Raw genomic sequence first — 16351 nt, 5'->3', positions numbered from 1 at the left:
GATCGGCATCTGATGAAATCTCCCTGGCGGCTGAGGTCTGTGGCTCTACCCCTCATATGTATATAGTTGGCATCGTGGTAGACATCAGTGGCGCCTTCGACAACTTGTAGTGGCCTTCGCTCTTCTCCTGTTTGAGGGAGAAAGAGTGTCCAGGCCGCTATATGGCTGCCTGAGGGGCTATTGAGAGGGTCTGGAGATCTGGATCATCCCGTAGCGGAAGAGTTGGAAAATAAATAACAAAGGGATTCCCCCAGAGTTCAGTATTAGGACCCCTGTTTTCGGACATCCACATGGAGCCAATACTGGATACCTTACAACAAAGTGATGAGGTGCAAGAGGGGATATCCTACGCAGATGCTCTCCTCCTGCTGGTTGGCGGCCGTAGTCGCGAGGACATAGAGCCCAAAATAGAAAGGGCATGAATAAATTGCAACTATGATGCCAAAACACCAAGTAAGTCAACATACCTATTAATAAAAGGACAGCTTATTAGAAACCCAACTGTAAGGATCGAAGGCTCACCGGTTCTTCGGCGACGTGAAACACGGTACATGGGAATTATCATTGACGAAAGGTGGAACTTCGGGAAACACATTGACACCGTAACCCATAAAGCCCTCCAAATACTAAATAATCTCAACTCCATCGGACATAAAAGATATCATCTTCCCTGTTACCTCATAAAACTATATTACAACAGTGTCCTAACACCAATAACGGGTTACGGCTTGGGAGTCTGGGCACACAGGCTCACTAGGCTTGTGCCTGCCATGACAGTGAGAAGGGTTCAGAGAAACATGATACAGAGATCTGTGGGGGCTACAGAACATCCCCGGGGGGAGCCCTATTAGTCATAATGGGGCTCTGCACCCTGGACATCAAAATTCGAGAACAGGCTGCGTGGTTTCCGAGAAGGTAGAAGAGATTTAGGCATTGGGGTTGAGGATAAGGATGAGATAAGGCGAAGAGGCGAGCAATTGTGACAAGAATTATGGGAAGCAGAAGAAATAGGTCGCAGAACACTTGAACTTCTTCCTAACGTCAGAGAACGACTGGGCATTGCTGTGTACATAGTTCCAAGTAGTCAGCGCGTACACAACTTTCCCACTAGAGCACAACAGCGCAGGCGCAGTGCTCGTCCGTCTCCACACTACGAGATGGGGCTGTCTTAGAGACGGACCAAATTCTGCTTCCGCCGATCCGCGTATTAATATGTCACGCAGCCAATGAGATTTCTGCTAACGTGGAACCTTTTCTCCTCGCGGATCACACTCGCGCAGTGATGCCTGAACGCGTGAGGTATTATAACGAGTGTACAGACCTCCGATTAGTCAGTCTGCATTAGTCTGTAGTCAAGTTTCAGTCTGCGCCTAATAAGATTATCATATCCCTGTACATAGCCATGAAGAGAAATGTATAGATACTTTGTCAACTATCAGATATGTGAGAATAAGATTAACGTACCAAGACCAAAGGAACTTCAGATTGTCGATTGTAAATAGCATCAAGAACCAAGTTAAGTTATTTTTATGCTTGTTATTATTTTAATAAATGTGTTTGAAAATTAATCAAGTTTTGTTTAAAGTTGGTCACCGTTAATCTGCTGCTCTAAGCGTACAAGTGGCATTTCTATCGTCTGACCTAATGGCAGAAGATAGATACGCCTCGATAACACCAAGAGACATATTGCTGACACTCGCCTGCTTCGTTAGAGCGACAAGTCAAATAATCTGATGGTGTGTGTACCGAAGGTCTTACAGTACGCACACCACAGGCATGAAGTACTTTGAACCTACCCGAGGACTGATCCATTTTCTCACTGTTCATGAGCCATAGCGACATATTTATGTTCATTCGCGAAAAAGGCCACATCCGCGTGTGAATGTGGTCTATCAGAGGGTACTCCAGATCATGTGGTCTACGAGTGCATCCACATTACGTGACCAATTACCTGACCATGACACACACGACTTACTTAGACAAGAAGACACTTTTCAAACTCTTAACCAATTGGCGGATGAGGTATCATGAGAATTGTTAAAAGAGTACCTGAGGGACATAAATTAAATCAACAATTTAAGAAACACCAAACACTGAATCTAGCGCCCTATTCCCGTACCGCCTGTGCGTGGACAGGCCGACTTTCCTCATAGTCTGGAATCCGCCGTGTACAGGACCAGTGAGAGTGGGGTACGACACCACCGATACAGGACAAAGCACCGGACTTGACTTAGATTAGAACTAGTTAGCAGAACTTAGATTAGGAAATTAGTTGTTTAGGAATCCTCAGCAAATAACATCCTTGACCCGCCCAGTGTCAGGGGCACGCTCATCGGGATTAGTTCGATGAGGAAGGCCTTTAAGTAGGTTTATAAACTGCCACAACTGTGACGCTGCAGGCAGTAGAGTTTGGTTAAGCGTAGGTCATATAAAATTAATATTAATAATAACAAACAAATTAGTTGCCCATTGTTATCTAGTTAGCTGTAGCCCACTAATTAATTAAAGTTGTATCTAGCTGCAATTACTGTTGAATAAAATTCGGACCCACTAATCATTTGAGGAAGTTGGTTGTTGTTGTTATGGTCTTCAGTCCTGAGACTGGTTTGATACAGCTCTCCATGCTACTATATCGTGTGCAAGCTTCTTCATCTCCCAGAACTTACTGCAACCTACGTCCTTCTGAATCTGCTTAGTGTATTCATCTCTTGGTCTCCCTCTAAGATTTTTACCCTCCACGCTGCCGTCTAATACTAAATTGGTGATGCCTTGATGCCTCAGAATATGCCCTAACAACCGATCCCTTCTTCTAGTTAAGTTGTGCCACAAACTTCTCTTCTCCCCAATCCTCTTCAACATCTCCTCATTAGTTATGTGATCTACCCATCCAATCTTCAGCATTCTTCTGTAGCACCACACTTCGAAAGCTTCTGTTCTCTTCTTATCCAAACTAGTTATCGTCCATGATTCACTTCCATACATGGCTACGCTCCATACAAATACTTTCAGAAACGACTTCCTTACACTTAATTCTATACTCGATGTTAACAAATTTCTCTTCTTCAGGAACGCTTTCCTTGCCATTGCCAGTCTACATTTTATATCCTCTCTACTTCGACCATCATCAGTTATTTTGCTCCCCAAATAGCAAAACTCCTTTACTACTTTAAGTGTCTCATTTCCTAATCTAATTCCTTCGGCATCACCCGACTTAACTCGATTACATTCAATTATCCTCGTTTTGCTTTTGTTGATGTTCATTTTATATCCCCCTTTCAAGACACTATCCATTCCGATCAACTGCTCTTCCAAGTCCTTTGCTGCCTCTGACAGAATTACAATGTCATCGGCGAACCTCAAAAGTTTTTATTTCTTCTCCGTGGATTTTAATACCTACTCCGAATTTTTCTTTTGTTTGCTTCACTGCTTGCTCAATATAGAGACTGAATAGCATTGGGGAGAGGCTACAACCCTGTCTCACTCCCTTCCCAACCATGTGGTGCTACAGAAGAATGCTGATGATTACATCGGTAGATCACGTAACTAATGAGGAGGTATTGAATAGAATTGGGAAGAAGAAGAGGGTGTGGTACAACTTGACTAGGAGAAGGGATCGGTTGGTAGGACATGTTCTGAGGCATCGAGGGATCACCAATTTAGTACTGCAGGGTAGCGTGGAGGGTAATAATCGTAAAGGGAGACCAAGTGATGAATACACTAAGCAGATTCAGAAGTATGTAGGCTGCAGTAGGTACTGGGAGATGAAGTAGCTTGCACGGTATAGAGCAGCATGGAGAGCTGCATCAAACCAGTCTCAGGACTGAAGACCACAACAACAACAAGACCTATGAGCAGTTGTTCATTTTCTGTACTGTGAGACACATCTGTGCTATTGAATCCTCTTTCACCTATTTTCCATCTGGGATTCAACAGTCTAATTCGTCCCATAACTTCTAGATCGAGATGACAGGTCAGACGGAATTTTCGCCTGCATAGATGACCTACAAGTTGTTACTGGAAACAATAGAGCCCAGCTATAAGAGAAAGCCAGTGGAACATTACAAACAATTACACATGGTGCATTTTGTGTATGTGGGGGACACACACTCTTTCACTGTCACCGATACAGAGCAGCACACCAGAAACCAACGCAGTACAACAATGATATGACACGGGCAATAAGAGGCAAAGACGAGTGGTAAATAGTAAATAAAATCGCTGATGATGTCTCTGGGTCATTACATGACCAATACAGATAGACACGGTCGTATAACAGTACACTGCAGCACACGCGAAGCACGTAAGACGGCACTTGCAATTAGTTCACCAGCACAGACATCAGTACCGAAACACACTCTCACTCAAACACCGAACCACTTCCACCAACACGTACCGCAGACGACATTTAGAATAATTAATCTGTATTATAATAAACAGTGTAATGCAATCAACCCTGCAAACCTGTTCTAGCTGAAGCATAAAGAGCAGGCATATCCATATCTCGGTCGCTATACCGCTGTTGGGATGTAGCACTTATAACTGAACACTTAGAATAAAGCAACCGAATAGGTAAAATTGAAGATACATAGCATAGGAACTGAAGGTTAATTAATAACACACTTCACTTTGACACACCACTGCCCTTTCCACAATAGTTATAGTGTTTTTGTAAGTAATGTTTAGAAATATTAATCCGTAAATTAAACTGTAGCGAACTGGGACTGAGAGGCTTGAAGTAATTCCGAGGCTATCAGAGCAGGCCGTCTAAGATAGGGTAGCATTTCTCTCTCTCTCTTTCAATCCAAGTCTTTCCTATCATCTATCATCACATCTTCATAAAATTTGAACACCTTTTGTGTTTTTTATTTCAATTTCTATTGTATTTTTAATTTATTATTACTTCCGTTGTAATTCCTGATAACAACAATTGCTATTTATAATAGGGGAGATGTTTTGTAATCTACATGAAAAGCTGCAAAATGAAAGACCTATTATAAAATGTAAGCAACAGGTCTGTAAATGAGCAATGAATCACATCAAATCAAATCAAAATCAAATCACCAACTCAGTGGATGCACTGTGTGTGGTGCTCGGAATACGGGTCATACACATCATAATCAAATACGGAGCTGCAAGGTACTGGTCAAAGATGGGGATATATAATAAGATACACACAGTAACTGGTATATCGATACAAACGACGCGTCAGCTTAAAAGTTGGCGTCTGGATTCATTGCGAAATAAGTGGGACGTAAATGATACGGGACGTAGACTTCCTCCCCGACATTCGGCACCGACTAAGGATAAAAAAATCGACCCCAACGATATATTTCTTAACGCAACACGGACGTTATCCCGCGCACTTAAACCGCGTCAGTCTGTAACAGACACCTATATGGACATGCGGGCAATATTGGAACAACAGACATAGGTTACACTCAGACTACACAAAAACAAATATACACATATATGCGTATACACAGCCGTAAGAAGGGACCGGTGGCCTCAGCAGTTTGGTCCCTTAAAAATTCACACACACACACACACACACACACACACACACACACACACACACAGCCGTAAGAGTCTAAGAACAATGGGCACAATCAAATACGTTAAGAGACAATGTTTCAGACACACACACACACACACACACACACACACACACACACACACACACAGCCGTAAGAGTCTAAGAACAATGGGCACAATCAAATACGTTAAGAGACAATGTTTCAGAAACAACTCATGAATAGTACCTGCGGACACGGCATAAGAGACATGGCCACAGGCAACGTACACCAGTGTCCAGAGGGTGGACAGTGGCACAGCGACAACAATGACACCGAAGAAGATCAGGACGAGGAGGGGGAGGATGAGATTTAACAGCGAATGAGACACCTAGAAGTATGAACCAGACATAACGTGCCAAAGTACTCTAACAAATTGTACATATCAATATAGTAATAGTTAAGTATAGTGAAGTCTGGAGTAATGCCTGCCTGTGTGGCCGAGCGGTTCTAGGCGCTTCAGTCTGGAACCGTGCGACCGCTACGGTCGTAGTTCGAATCCTGCCTCGGCATGAATGTGTGTGATGTCCTTAGGTTAGTTAGGTTTAAGTAGTTCTAAGGGACTGATGGCCTCAGATGTCAAGTCAGAACCATTTGAACTGGAGTAATGTAGTGTAAGGTGCTGGCAGTATAGCCAAGAAAGGACCCAGGTACGACGAATACCAAACGTTAATGCAAAAGTTTATAGCAATACTATTTTTTCTGACGGCCGGAGTGGCCGTGCGGTTGTAGACGCTACAGTCTGGAACCGCGCGACCGCTCCGGTCGCAGGTTCGAATCCTGCGTCGGGCATGGATCTGTGTGATGTCCTTAGGTTAGTTGCGTTTAATTACTTGTAAGTTGTAGGCGACTGATGACCTTAGAAGTTGAGTCGCATAGTGCTCAGAGCCGTTTGAACTATTTTTCTATTAGTAACAGTGCTGTATTTTGTTGTGACTGACGGTGAACAACTCGAAGAAACCATTCCGAGGTATTCACCAGCAGTCACAATCGATGATGATACTAACAAATCTCTTTTCTATCCTATCATCTTTCTACATTCTTCTTAAAACAACAATATTGTATTTATAGTTCAACCTCAAAATGTTTGTAATTTTAAGAAAATACAGATTCTGTGTCAAATGTTACAGACAGAAACAAAACAAAAAACTACAAAAAACATGATAAACCAAAACTAATATGTACAACATGTTTTAAAATTACAAGTAACAGGTCATTTAATTTGCAATAAATAAATAAATTTCCATATTTTGCGTCTGAATGACTGCAGGCTGTGGTCATACAATAAGTAAACAATGGTGATTGCAAATTTTGAATGCAATGAAGCTAATGGCCGATAGGTAACACATTGAAGAGTTGGGTGTTCCCTGCGAAAAATGATGATACCTAGAACTTGTTATACAATAAATATTGAGATAAATATGTGATCTGATAGATTACTGAAGAATCAGCGTATTAGTAACTCAAAACGAGTTCGTATATTAAGGGTCATTTACAATTATAGCCCACGATGCTTATAAATTATGAAAGCTGGGAGGAGAAAGATAGGCTTCTCCTAGGTGCTCTGTAAAAAAATTGAAGGGCGCGCCTTCTTTTATTGATTGTTTACACAAAATGTTACGTAGAAAATATTTTTTGGAAAGGGGTATTACGAAGGCGCGAAAGATAAGTGGTTTGTGTGGAGAAATGTTGTAGATACGGCCCTTATCCTTACAGCCCGTGACCGAATTTACAGAAAAAAAGATTGAATGAATGAGTGGGGGAGTGAATGGAGACGAGTTACGTGGTGGGGTAGTATTAGTCAGAAGGAGACGGCGAGCCTGTGTATACGTTTTCTCTGTTAATAGCTTGCTTGATGGCAGCGGCGAGGCTGTGCAACACGTGTGCAGCGTCGCCGTAAGCGCAGTCTAGTTCTGGCGCGGACATATGTGTGTGTGTGGCACTAGACTCTGATCAGACGGGCGGCCGTACAGGTGGCGCGAGTGTGACCGTGGTGGGGGAGGGGGCGGGGAGGGGGGCAGCACAGCAGGTGCCGCCACTATTCTTAGAACATCGCGGCGCGGCGCGACGGGCGAAGCCAGGCAGGCAACAGGCGCGCGACGCCGGCCGACGCGCACGCCTTGTGGCCGCGGAAGACCTCCCGTTACCTCCTCACGGGCAGCGTGGACTGGAGGAGCACGTGGCGACTCTTGCGCGACAGCTGCGAGTTTGACATCGCCGCGAACTATCTTACCCGGCGTTTTTGTTAAAGCTAATTGTTCCGCAATTGAAGTACTGGTTGAGGAATAGTAGCGACGAGGGTACAGACATCGCGCCCGCAGCGCAGCGGGACAGTTGTTGGTGGCGACTGGACGCCAGCTTCGGCCTGAGAGCGCCAGCCGGCGCTGTGGCAACAGAAGCCGAGCGCAGCTGGGTCTCCAGTTAGCACCTGCGCGCGAAGGCGGCTGTCGATTGCTAAGCTGTCTCGAGCACCTCCAGTAGAGTCGGAAGCGTGCCTCGACGCGGTTCACGCCGACGGACGGTTGCCGGCAACGCTCTGACCGGCCCCTCAGCTACCCCGGGGCACGCTACTGAGCAGACGTCTCGAGTCTGTAACCGACGCGGTTCTCATCTGCCGACGATCCAAAGTGCCTGTGCGCTCGGGTACCTGTGAACGGTGACATTCCACCTTCGAGAGTACCTGTCGTGCGATATTTGGTACTGAGGAAGTGCTAGGAGTGTGCGTCTCTGTCTCTCAGGAAAAAGTGCTGTTCTTGTGAGATGGAAGGCTCTCGAGACGGGACGAGTCCGATAAGGGCGGTCAGCGCCGTGAGGAAGGAGGCCGGCTCCCGCGAGGGCAGCCCTCTGCGCCGCCAGGGGGCCATTAAGAGGCACGACTCCCCGCGCCTCACCGGAAACGCGCGGCGCAAGAGGCGGCGCGTCGGCCGCCGGGAGAGCGACAGTGGGAGCCCTTCGGACAGTGGCGACGCGGCCAGCTCGGACGGCAGGGGGCACGGCGACAGCTCCGAGAGTCCGCCGGGAGAAGCGGTCGACCTGCAGGAAAGTGAAGAGCCCACCGGGCAGCTGCGCACGGCTACGCCGAGTCGAGCCGCACTGCGACCTTCCGAGTTGGGGCTGAGGAGAGCTTCGTCGCTGACGACGTTGGAGTCGCCGAGGTGCGCCGAAGCGAGTGCAGAGCGCAGCCCCAGCGCCGAGCCGGCGGCCGCCGCTGGCGACGAGTTCCTCCGAAACTTCCGGGAGAGCAGGCGCCAGTCGGCAGCCGGCATCAGTCCCGAAGTGGCAGAGCGTGACAGACGGGAGAGTCAGCTCAGCTCCAACTACAGCAACGCCTGGGACCTGCGCGGCGTCGGCAAGGAGTCCGGGCCCGAGGAGGATGCCGGCGACGCACCCGAAGCACTCACGGTGACTCCTCCCTCGCCTCGGGAGAGGGTCGAAGCGGAGGATTCTACGTACGAGCACGCGTTCTTCTTTCCCGGAGACGACTGGAGTGCCTCGGAGGTGGAAGAGCGCTGGAGGGCAGAGATGTACGCACCGGAGACGCCTCCGGACGCCGCCGAGGGAGCGCGCCCCGGACCGAGCCCGCGCGGCGACCACGGTTCCGAGAAGAACGGCTCCGGGTTGCTGTCGGTGCTGAGGGCGTACCGGCGTAGCCTGTCGAGGGAGGCGAGCCCGCTGGAGGCGATCGCGGGCAGGGTGCTTCACCGCCGCGGCCGCTCCGCCTCGGGCGACGCGAGGGGCACCGACGAGCAGGCCCGCCGCCACAGGGACTCCAGGTCGCTGCTGGACGTCGTGCGCCACATCGCCAAGAGCAGGACGCCGCCGCCCGCCCCAGCGCTCCTGGACTCGGCAGGTGGCGGCACGGAGGCGCGGCGGCGGTCGCGCTCGCCCTTCCTGGCCATCCTGGGGGGCGGCGCGGGCCGCGACAGCCCCCGCGGGCCGGCGCAGCCGCCTCCTCCTCCGCCTCCGCCGCCGCGCAGGAGCAGGTCCACGTGCGACGCCCCCAGCGTCGCGGCGGCTTCCCGCGCCCCGTGGCGCTCCTCCAGCGCGCGGCCGGTGCCCGCGCAGCTGGCCGCGGCCGCCCAGCTCACGACCGCCGTGCGTCGCCGCCGGCGCCGCCTCGCCTCCAGCAGCGACTCCAGCACCTCCAGCTCCAGCGCTAGCGTCACCAGCAGCAGCGCCCCCGCCGCCCCCTCCAGCAGCTCCGACGGCGGCGCCACCTGGAGGCGGCGCGGCACCACCGGCAGGTCCTACTCCGATGCTGGCGGTAGCAGAGGTGAGTTGCGGCTTTATCCGACTTAGCTTCAAACTAGCACATTCACTATACTTACAGCTACTTGTAACACCCCACCCGGCACTTATCTGGTTTTGGCGTGTGTTCACCCCAGGTAATCAACGGAAAGTGCAAAACTACCGTAATCAGATAACAATAGTAGTAAGGCTCTGTGACTCCTGATTGAACTGCAGTGGCAGTATTGACATTAATTCATTCAGAATTGATCACTTTTAACTACAACTAAACTTTTAACTAAAACTAATACCAGATGCAAATGTTGAACATAAAATTAATTAAGAAAGTGGCTTGGGATTTCAACTACTTGACTGAAAATGCAGTCGATTATCACAAATTTATTTTAACTCACGACCTTCAATCATCACATTACATGACTCTCCTACCAGGCAGTGGTAATAAATTGCGTTTGTGTGGAGTAAAGCGCGATAACTCGAAAGTAATTCCTATCAACTGACCCGGGCATAATGCCAAGTTCGAGAAGAATCTACAATCCATGGCTGATGAAACCCTCGTGGAAACTTAGACGACCTGATCTGACTAATTAATCAGTGGCTGGAGCGGACGCAATATCACCGAATACAACGTGGCGGAGCGGTGTCGTTGTGTGGACGTCAGCCGACCTCGTGGTGCTGCAAGGCTGCACTCGTCTATTCACTCCTAGCTATCTTGCTCAGTACATAGCAGAACCAAAACGTTCCATCTCCAAGTTCAATCGTTCCATTTGCTAAGTCCTAAACTGCAGACATGCTCACTCTTTCTCAGGCAAGCTGAGTAAAGAACGCCACGTCCGCACTCTAGGCAAGCTGGGAAAAGCTGGGAACAGAAGTCCACTACGGACACTACTCCCAGTCCGCTCTTCGCCTCTGTTTCCCCTCCAGCAAAAATACTTAAGCCAATTGCAGCGCAAGTCGCGTCAATTATGCGTCACTTCCAGCGCTGACCAATGCCTACTCTGGGAAGTGAACCAATTCCGACAAAATTTCCCTTCCTCTCAACTTCTGCTATTTAGCTCCATCCATCAAGGTTACCGTCTGCACAAAACACCAATTTTTCCGGAGTTCTGACTCCCAGGAGAGTACTTTAAATTCCTTGGTCCTACATTCCAGTCGTAGGTAGGCTGACGTATTTCATTCTGTCGCTCATTATCTATTTTACTTCAGACTCTGCAGACCATGAATTCAGCGTGAAGTTGCTATAGTTACGAACAAGCATATTTTGGCCTCTGTTGACCGCTCCACAGTAGCTTTGCGCGGCTTTCTCGCATGTTTCACTGAAAATGGGATGACGGACATTTATCAACAGGCATTCAAGTTCTCCATCTGCTTCCCAGTACACCAGTATGGGGTCAACCACCCACTCACTGTCACTTATCTTAAGGCAGCTGGAGGCCGCGCCCCATTATCGCTTTCTGAGAGCTTGAGCTGCCCTAAGCTGCCTATTGTCGCTTCCCTTCGCCACTCCCCAGCTGGCCACGGTCACTTGAATACTTCCCTGGGATAAACTAGCCTCCAGTAAATCGACGCATTTCCACAAAGTTTTCATGTCATATGAATTACTTTAAAACCATCAGCCGACATTAATTATTCCAATACGTCCATACTATACCCTCTACAAGATGAATTGTACCTTGTCAGTCATTTTTGTTCAGCTCTACTGTTCGCTCAACGTGAGTTAGGTGATCTTTAATGACTTCATGTAAGGGGCATAGTTCTTGCCATCTTACATACTTAAAGCGGGTCGTTTGGTAAACAGTTCTGTAAAGATTCGACATGTTTAAACAATGTGTAAGCTGCCTGCTGATTTAGGCACTACTCGAAACTATGCACTGCACTTGCTGGTAGTTGTAGATGGCGGCAAGGTCGTATACGGTGCTAAGTACAGTAGGTGGCAGTCAACTGAAAACGAATCAGAAGGAAAGGAACAAAGTATTTGAAAACTAATCGAGAGAACCCACTGTGAGAGAACACTGTCTATGCCTTCAAGAAAAAATGTTGGCAGTTGCCTATGGAACCATCATTGTGCCCAGACGTGCACTTCTTCATCAAAAAAAAATCGCCAGCCACGAATGTTTTTCATTGTGGCTCCAACAATATGGAGATTGGAACTCTACGAAGATTGTGTGAGGGTTTCCCAGAAAGACGTCCACAGAATAGTCGAAAGAACAGGCACGCCAGCTGCAGGAAAGTGGTGACGACCTTTTTCTTTGACTACAAGGACCTGCTGCTCAGTCAGTCTCTGGAACACGGCCCCACAATTAACGCACGGCGGTACGTCGACATTCTGCAAAAATTGAAGTGGGCCGTCAAGTCCAAACGCCCACGAATGTCGACGGGCGGCTTCGCTCTGTTCCAGGGCAATGCCTGCCTATTTGATAAAAAGATTTTTTCAACTGCACTGCAGAAGTTTCGTTGACAAGCCCTCACACATCCTCTACGCAGTCCATATTTCTCACTGTCATCTTGTCTCACATTGGGATAAAAATATTAACAATTAGGGCGATTATGTTTGAAAAAAAAATAAAGTTTACTTATTCATTTTCCATCTGTCCCGTTTTCATTTGATTGCTGGTTCTAACTGTAGATTTCAGATAGGTCGCGTGCAATGCTAGTATAAATTTGGTCGACGTAGATAACAACTACATTCTGTTCTCACTTACACTACGTGATCAAAAGTATCCGGACACGACCAAAAACACAAGTTTTTCATATTAGGTGCACTACTGCCAGGTAGTCCATATCAACGATCTCAGTAGTTAAAATTACCAAATAAGGCGCAACCAGTCCCGCAAAATCATGTTTTCTTTATTTACTTTTGCAAATCGATTTCAACTGATTAACAGCCATCATCGGTGTTTTCAGTTCTATGTTCCCTGACTAGTGACACTGTATCAAGCACAAGTCAAACATAAAGTGATCACTTTATGGTTTACGGTCACTGCACAACTTGGGAACCATATGGAGCCCACCATTCAGATCTCAGTAGTCAGAGAGAGCAGGATGGGGCCTTCCGCAGAACTCACGGTCTTCGAACGCGATCAGGTGATTGGGTGTCAATTGTGTCATACGTCTGTACGCGAGATCGCCACACTCCTAAACATCCCCAGGTCCATTGTTTCTGATGTGATAGTGAAGTGGAAACAGGAAGAGACACATACAGCACAAAAGCGTACAGGCCGACCTCGTCTGTTGTCAGACAGAGACCACCGACAGCTGAAGTGGGTCGTAATGTGAAACAGGCAGACATCTATCCAGACCATCACACAGGAATTCCAAACTGTATCAGGATCCATTTCAAATTCAATGACAGTTAGGCGGGGGTGAGAAAACTTGGATCTCATGGTCGAGCGGCTGCTCATAAACCACACATCACGCCGGTAAATGCCAAACGACGCCTCGCTTGGTGTATGGAGGGTAAACATTGGACTGTTCAACAATGGAGAAACTTTGTGTGAAGTGACGAATCACAGTACACAATGTGGCGATCCGATGGCAGGGTAAGAGCATTGCGAATACCCGGTGAACGTAATCTGCCAGCGTGTGTAGTGCCAACAGTAAAACTCGGAGGCGGTGGTGTTATGGTGTGGTCGTGTTCTTCATGGAGGGGCTTGCACTCCTTGTTGTTTTGCGTGGCACTATCACAGCACATGCCTACACAGATGTTTTAAGCAACTTCTTGCTTCCCACTGTTGATGAGAAATTCGGGGATGGCGACTGCATCTTTCAATACGATCGAGTACGTGTTCATAGTGCACGGCCTGCGGAAGAGTGGTTACACGGCAATAACATCTCTGTAATGGACTGGCCTGCACAGAATCCTGACCTCTGGGATGTTTTGGATCGCCGATTTCGTGCCAGGCCTCACTGACCGACATCGATACCCCTCCTCAGTGCAGCACTCCGTGAAGAATGGGCTGCCATTCCCCAAGAAACCTTGCAGCATCTGATTCAACGTATGCCTGCAAGGGTGGAAGCTGTCATCAACGCTAAGGGTAGGCCAGCACCATATTGAATTCCAGCATTACCGATGGAGAGCACCACGGACTTGTAAGCCATTTTCAGCTGGATACTTTTGACCACATAGTGCATATATAGCAGTTCTAGTGTCTGCTCCACACAAATTTCAATCCGTTTACTAGTCATCTTCATCAAACGCCAGATAAACACAAGAACAAAGCAGTGTGGTATGATATTACGCATGGTATAGTTTGTAGTTAAACTTCTCGCAAAAAGAGGTGAGAAATGAAAATAGGAATGTCAAACGGGACACCATTCCGCGAGTAGCTGCATCAAAGTCTATATTTATCTATGCATTCGTGATAAACTAGATTAGTTTTAGTCTCCGCTGTCTCGCTTTCATACTTCGTACAAAACCACGAATGTTTTCTCAAAACTTCACTGGAGACCGTAAAATGACATTACCATTTATTTCAAAGGATTCTCGATCAATGGTGAGATTGTACAGTTTCTATACTATCTCAGCAAATAAAAATGTTACCAGCGAAATCAGTGATCCCTGAGAGATCACTGAGCAAAATACTTATTCGCCACCCGGTCCGGCGATGAAAATGAAAATACCCACTTTCCTACCCTGTATACTGACAAGAAACTAGTAAATCCCTCTGCCGCTAGAGGACTCCGAAATGTAGCGTGCACCATTGCGGCGTGTAACGTAACTGTTCGGTGCGTGAGGAAGCGTGCTGTAATCGAGTTTCGAATACTAAGAGTTCGTCCACACATGGAGCACGATCATGCCAGACCACACAAAACCGCTGCGACATTGGTAACCGTCCGACGCCTTGCGTTCACCGCCATCGATCGTCCTCCATGCATTTCCGACTTGGCTCCATCCAGTTTTCATCTGTTTACAAAAATTAAAGAACACCTTCGAGGACTTCACTCTGATAGTGATAAAGCGGAGGTGAGGCTCTGCGAACAAAGTCAGACACTCCACCGTGACGGTTTGGACAAACTGGTCTGTCGTTGGGAGAAGTGTGTTCGTCATCAGGGATGCTATGTTGAAAAATATGGAGCAATGAAGAATAAAGATTTAGACTGTTAGTTAAGTTTGTTTTATTTAAAAAACCTTAAGAGTTTTCACATAAAAAATTCGGAGGCACTAATTTTCATCACGCCCTCATTATTATTATTAATATTATCATTAATCTGTGTCCTGAAAAATATGACTACGGTTTAAGTCATTATTACTAGAATATACCAATACTGACTAGAAAAATACAACATAAAAACAGCTCAAGCTCTTCAGGGCCTTTTGGAGTTTGTTATCAAATGTCAGTCGCTACGAGCTCTTACACACACACTGTTGAAATTATAAGTCTGTTTCGTGCAAGTAAGTGCATCACCAGGGATAATTCTTGGCATTATATGAAAGTAGCGACCCAACCCGGCTTCGCACGGGTAGCATTAAGTATTTATGGCCATACGACTTGTCTGGCGTACCGTATTTTGTCAGAGAAAGCAGAAAGTTGAATCATCAGTTGCGCTGCTGAATGAACGTAGGCCTACTGTATGTAAAAGAAGCAAAGTTGCTGAAGAGACTTTTCGGAAAACATTTTACGTACATCATAAAAAATAAAACACCACATCTTTGGTTTTGCATGTTTTTTAGCTGTGCAATCGATCTCAAATGATTTCATGTAAACTATTTGTTAAAAACATTAGACAATTTCAGACTGTCTCAAACCACAGCCTAATGAGGTGGTTATCTTTTCGTTATTGCCGATACTGAAATTATTACTACACTTCAAATCTGAGTAACTCATTGCTACTTGTTCGAAAAATTTACAATAAATTAAGAGTGAGAATCGTGACTGGTAATCCGAGGGAAGCAGAAATTAGCAGCGTGAAATTGTCGTAATATTTTGAAATATGTCCATGAAAAACTTATAGAAGCATTTCTAAATCACGTTTATTCATTGACAAGAAATTTCTGAATCTCATTCAAGCAGGTCGTGACCTTGTCTTTATGGTCTTTAAAAGACTTAAATCTCTTTATCGCCAGTAGTGATTCATTTATCAGCCTTCTTTCTAATTTGAAAATCTTCAAACAAATAATATCTCCCACTACACCAAGCAAAAAATCGTGATCGCATTTGTTTTTGATTCAAGGAAAGTAGACAGCTGAAAACTGAATCATCTGCTGCACTGCTTCAAAACTTTGTTTATACACACAAGTTTTGCATCACGCCGGTTCCGAGAGAAAATTGGAATAGAGATCAGCATAAACATCATTTCCACCTTTTTCATTGCACATGAAAACCACGCATTGCATGTTGTATCACCACGCAGAGAGACCTTTAGAGGTCCTGGACCAGATTGGCGTACATAACGGTACCTATGGTGTCCAGTAGCACATCCTCTTGCATTGATGCATGCCTGTATTCGTGGTGGCACACTATCCACGAGCTCGTCAAGGAACTGTTGGTCGAGATTGTCCCACTCCTCAACGGCGATTTGGCGTAGATCCCTAAGAG

At 46.7% G+C, this 16351-nt stretch overlaps 1 protein-coding gene across 1 annotated transcript in view; it reads left to right on the top strand.

Annotated features, from left to right (window-relative positions):
• The first annotated feature begins 9092 nt into the window (after nt 1-9092).
• LOC126282309 (serine/arginine repetitive matrix protein 1-like) overlaps nt 9093-16351 on the top strand; it is a 1097707-nt gene continuing 1090448 nt past the window's right edge. The window contains exon 1 of the mRNA XM_049981964.1: nt 9093-9843. Within this exon, the coding sequence (XP_049837921.1) occupies nt 9093-9843 (751 nt within the window). The remainder of the gene's footprint in view (nt 9844-16351) is intronic.

Source organism: Schistocerca gregaria, chromosome 7 (assembly GCF_023897955.1).
Source record: "Schistocerca gregaria isolate iqSchGreg1 chromosome 7, iqSchGreg1.2, whole genome shotgun sequence".
NCBI lineage: Eukaryota > Metazoa > Arthropoda > Insecta > Orthoptera > Acrididae > Schistocerca > Schistocerca gregaria.
The sequence above is the reverse complement of the archived record's forward strand: the minus strand, read 5'-3'. Positions and strand labels throughout refer to the sequence as shown.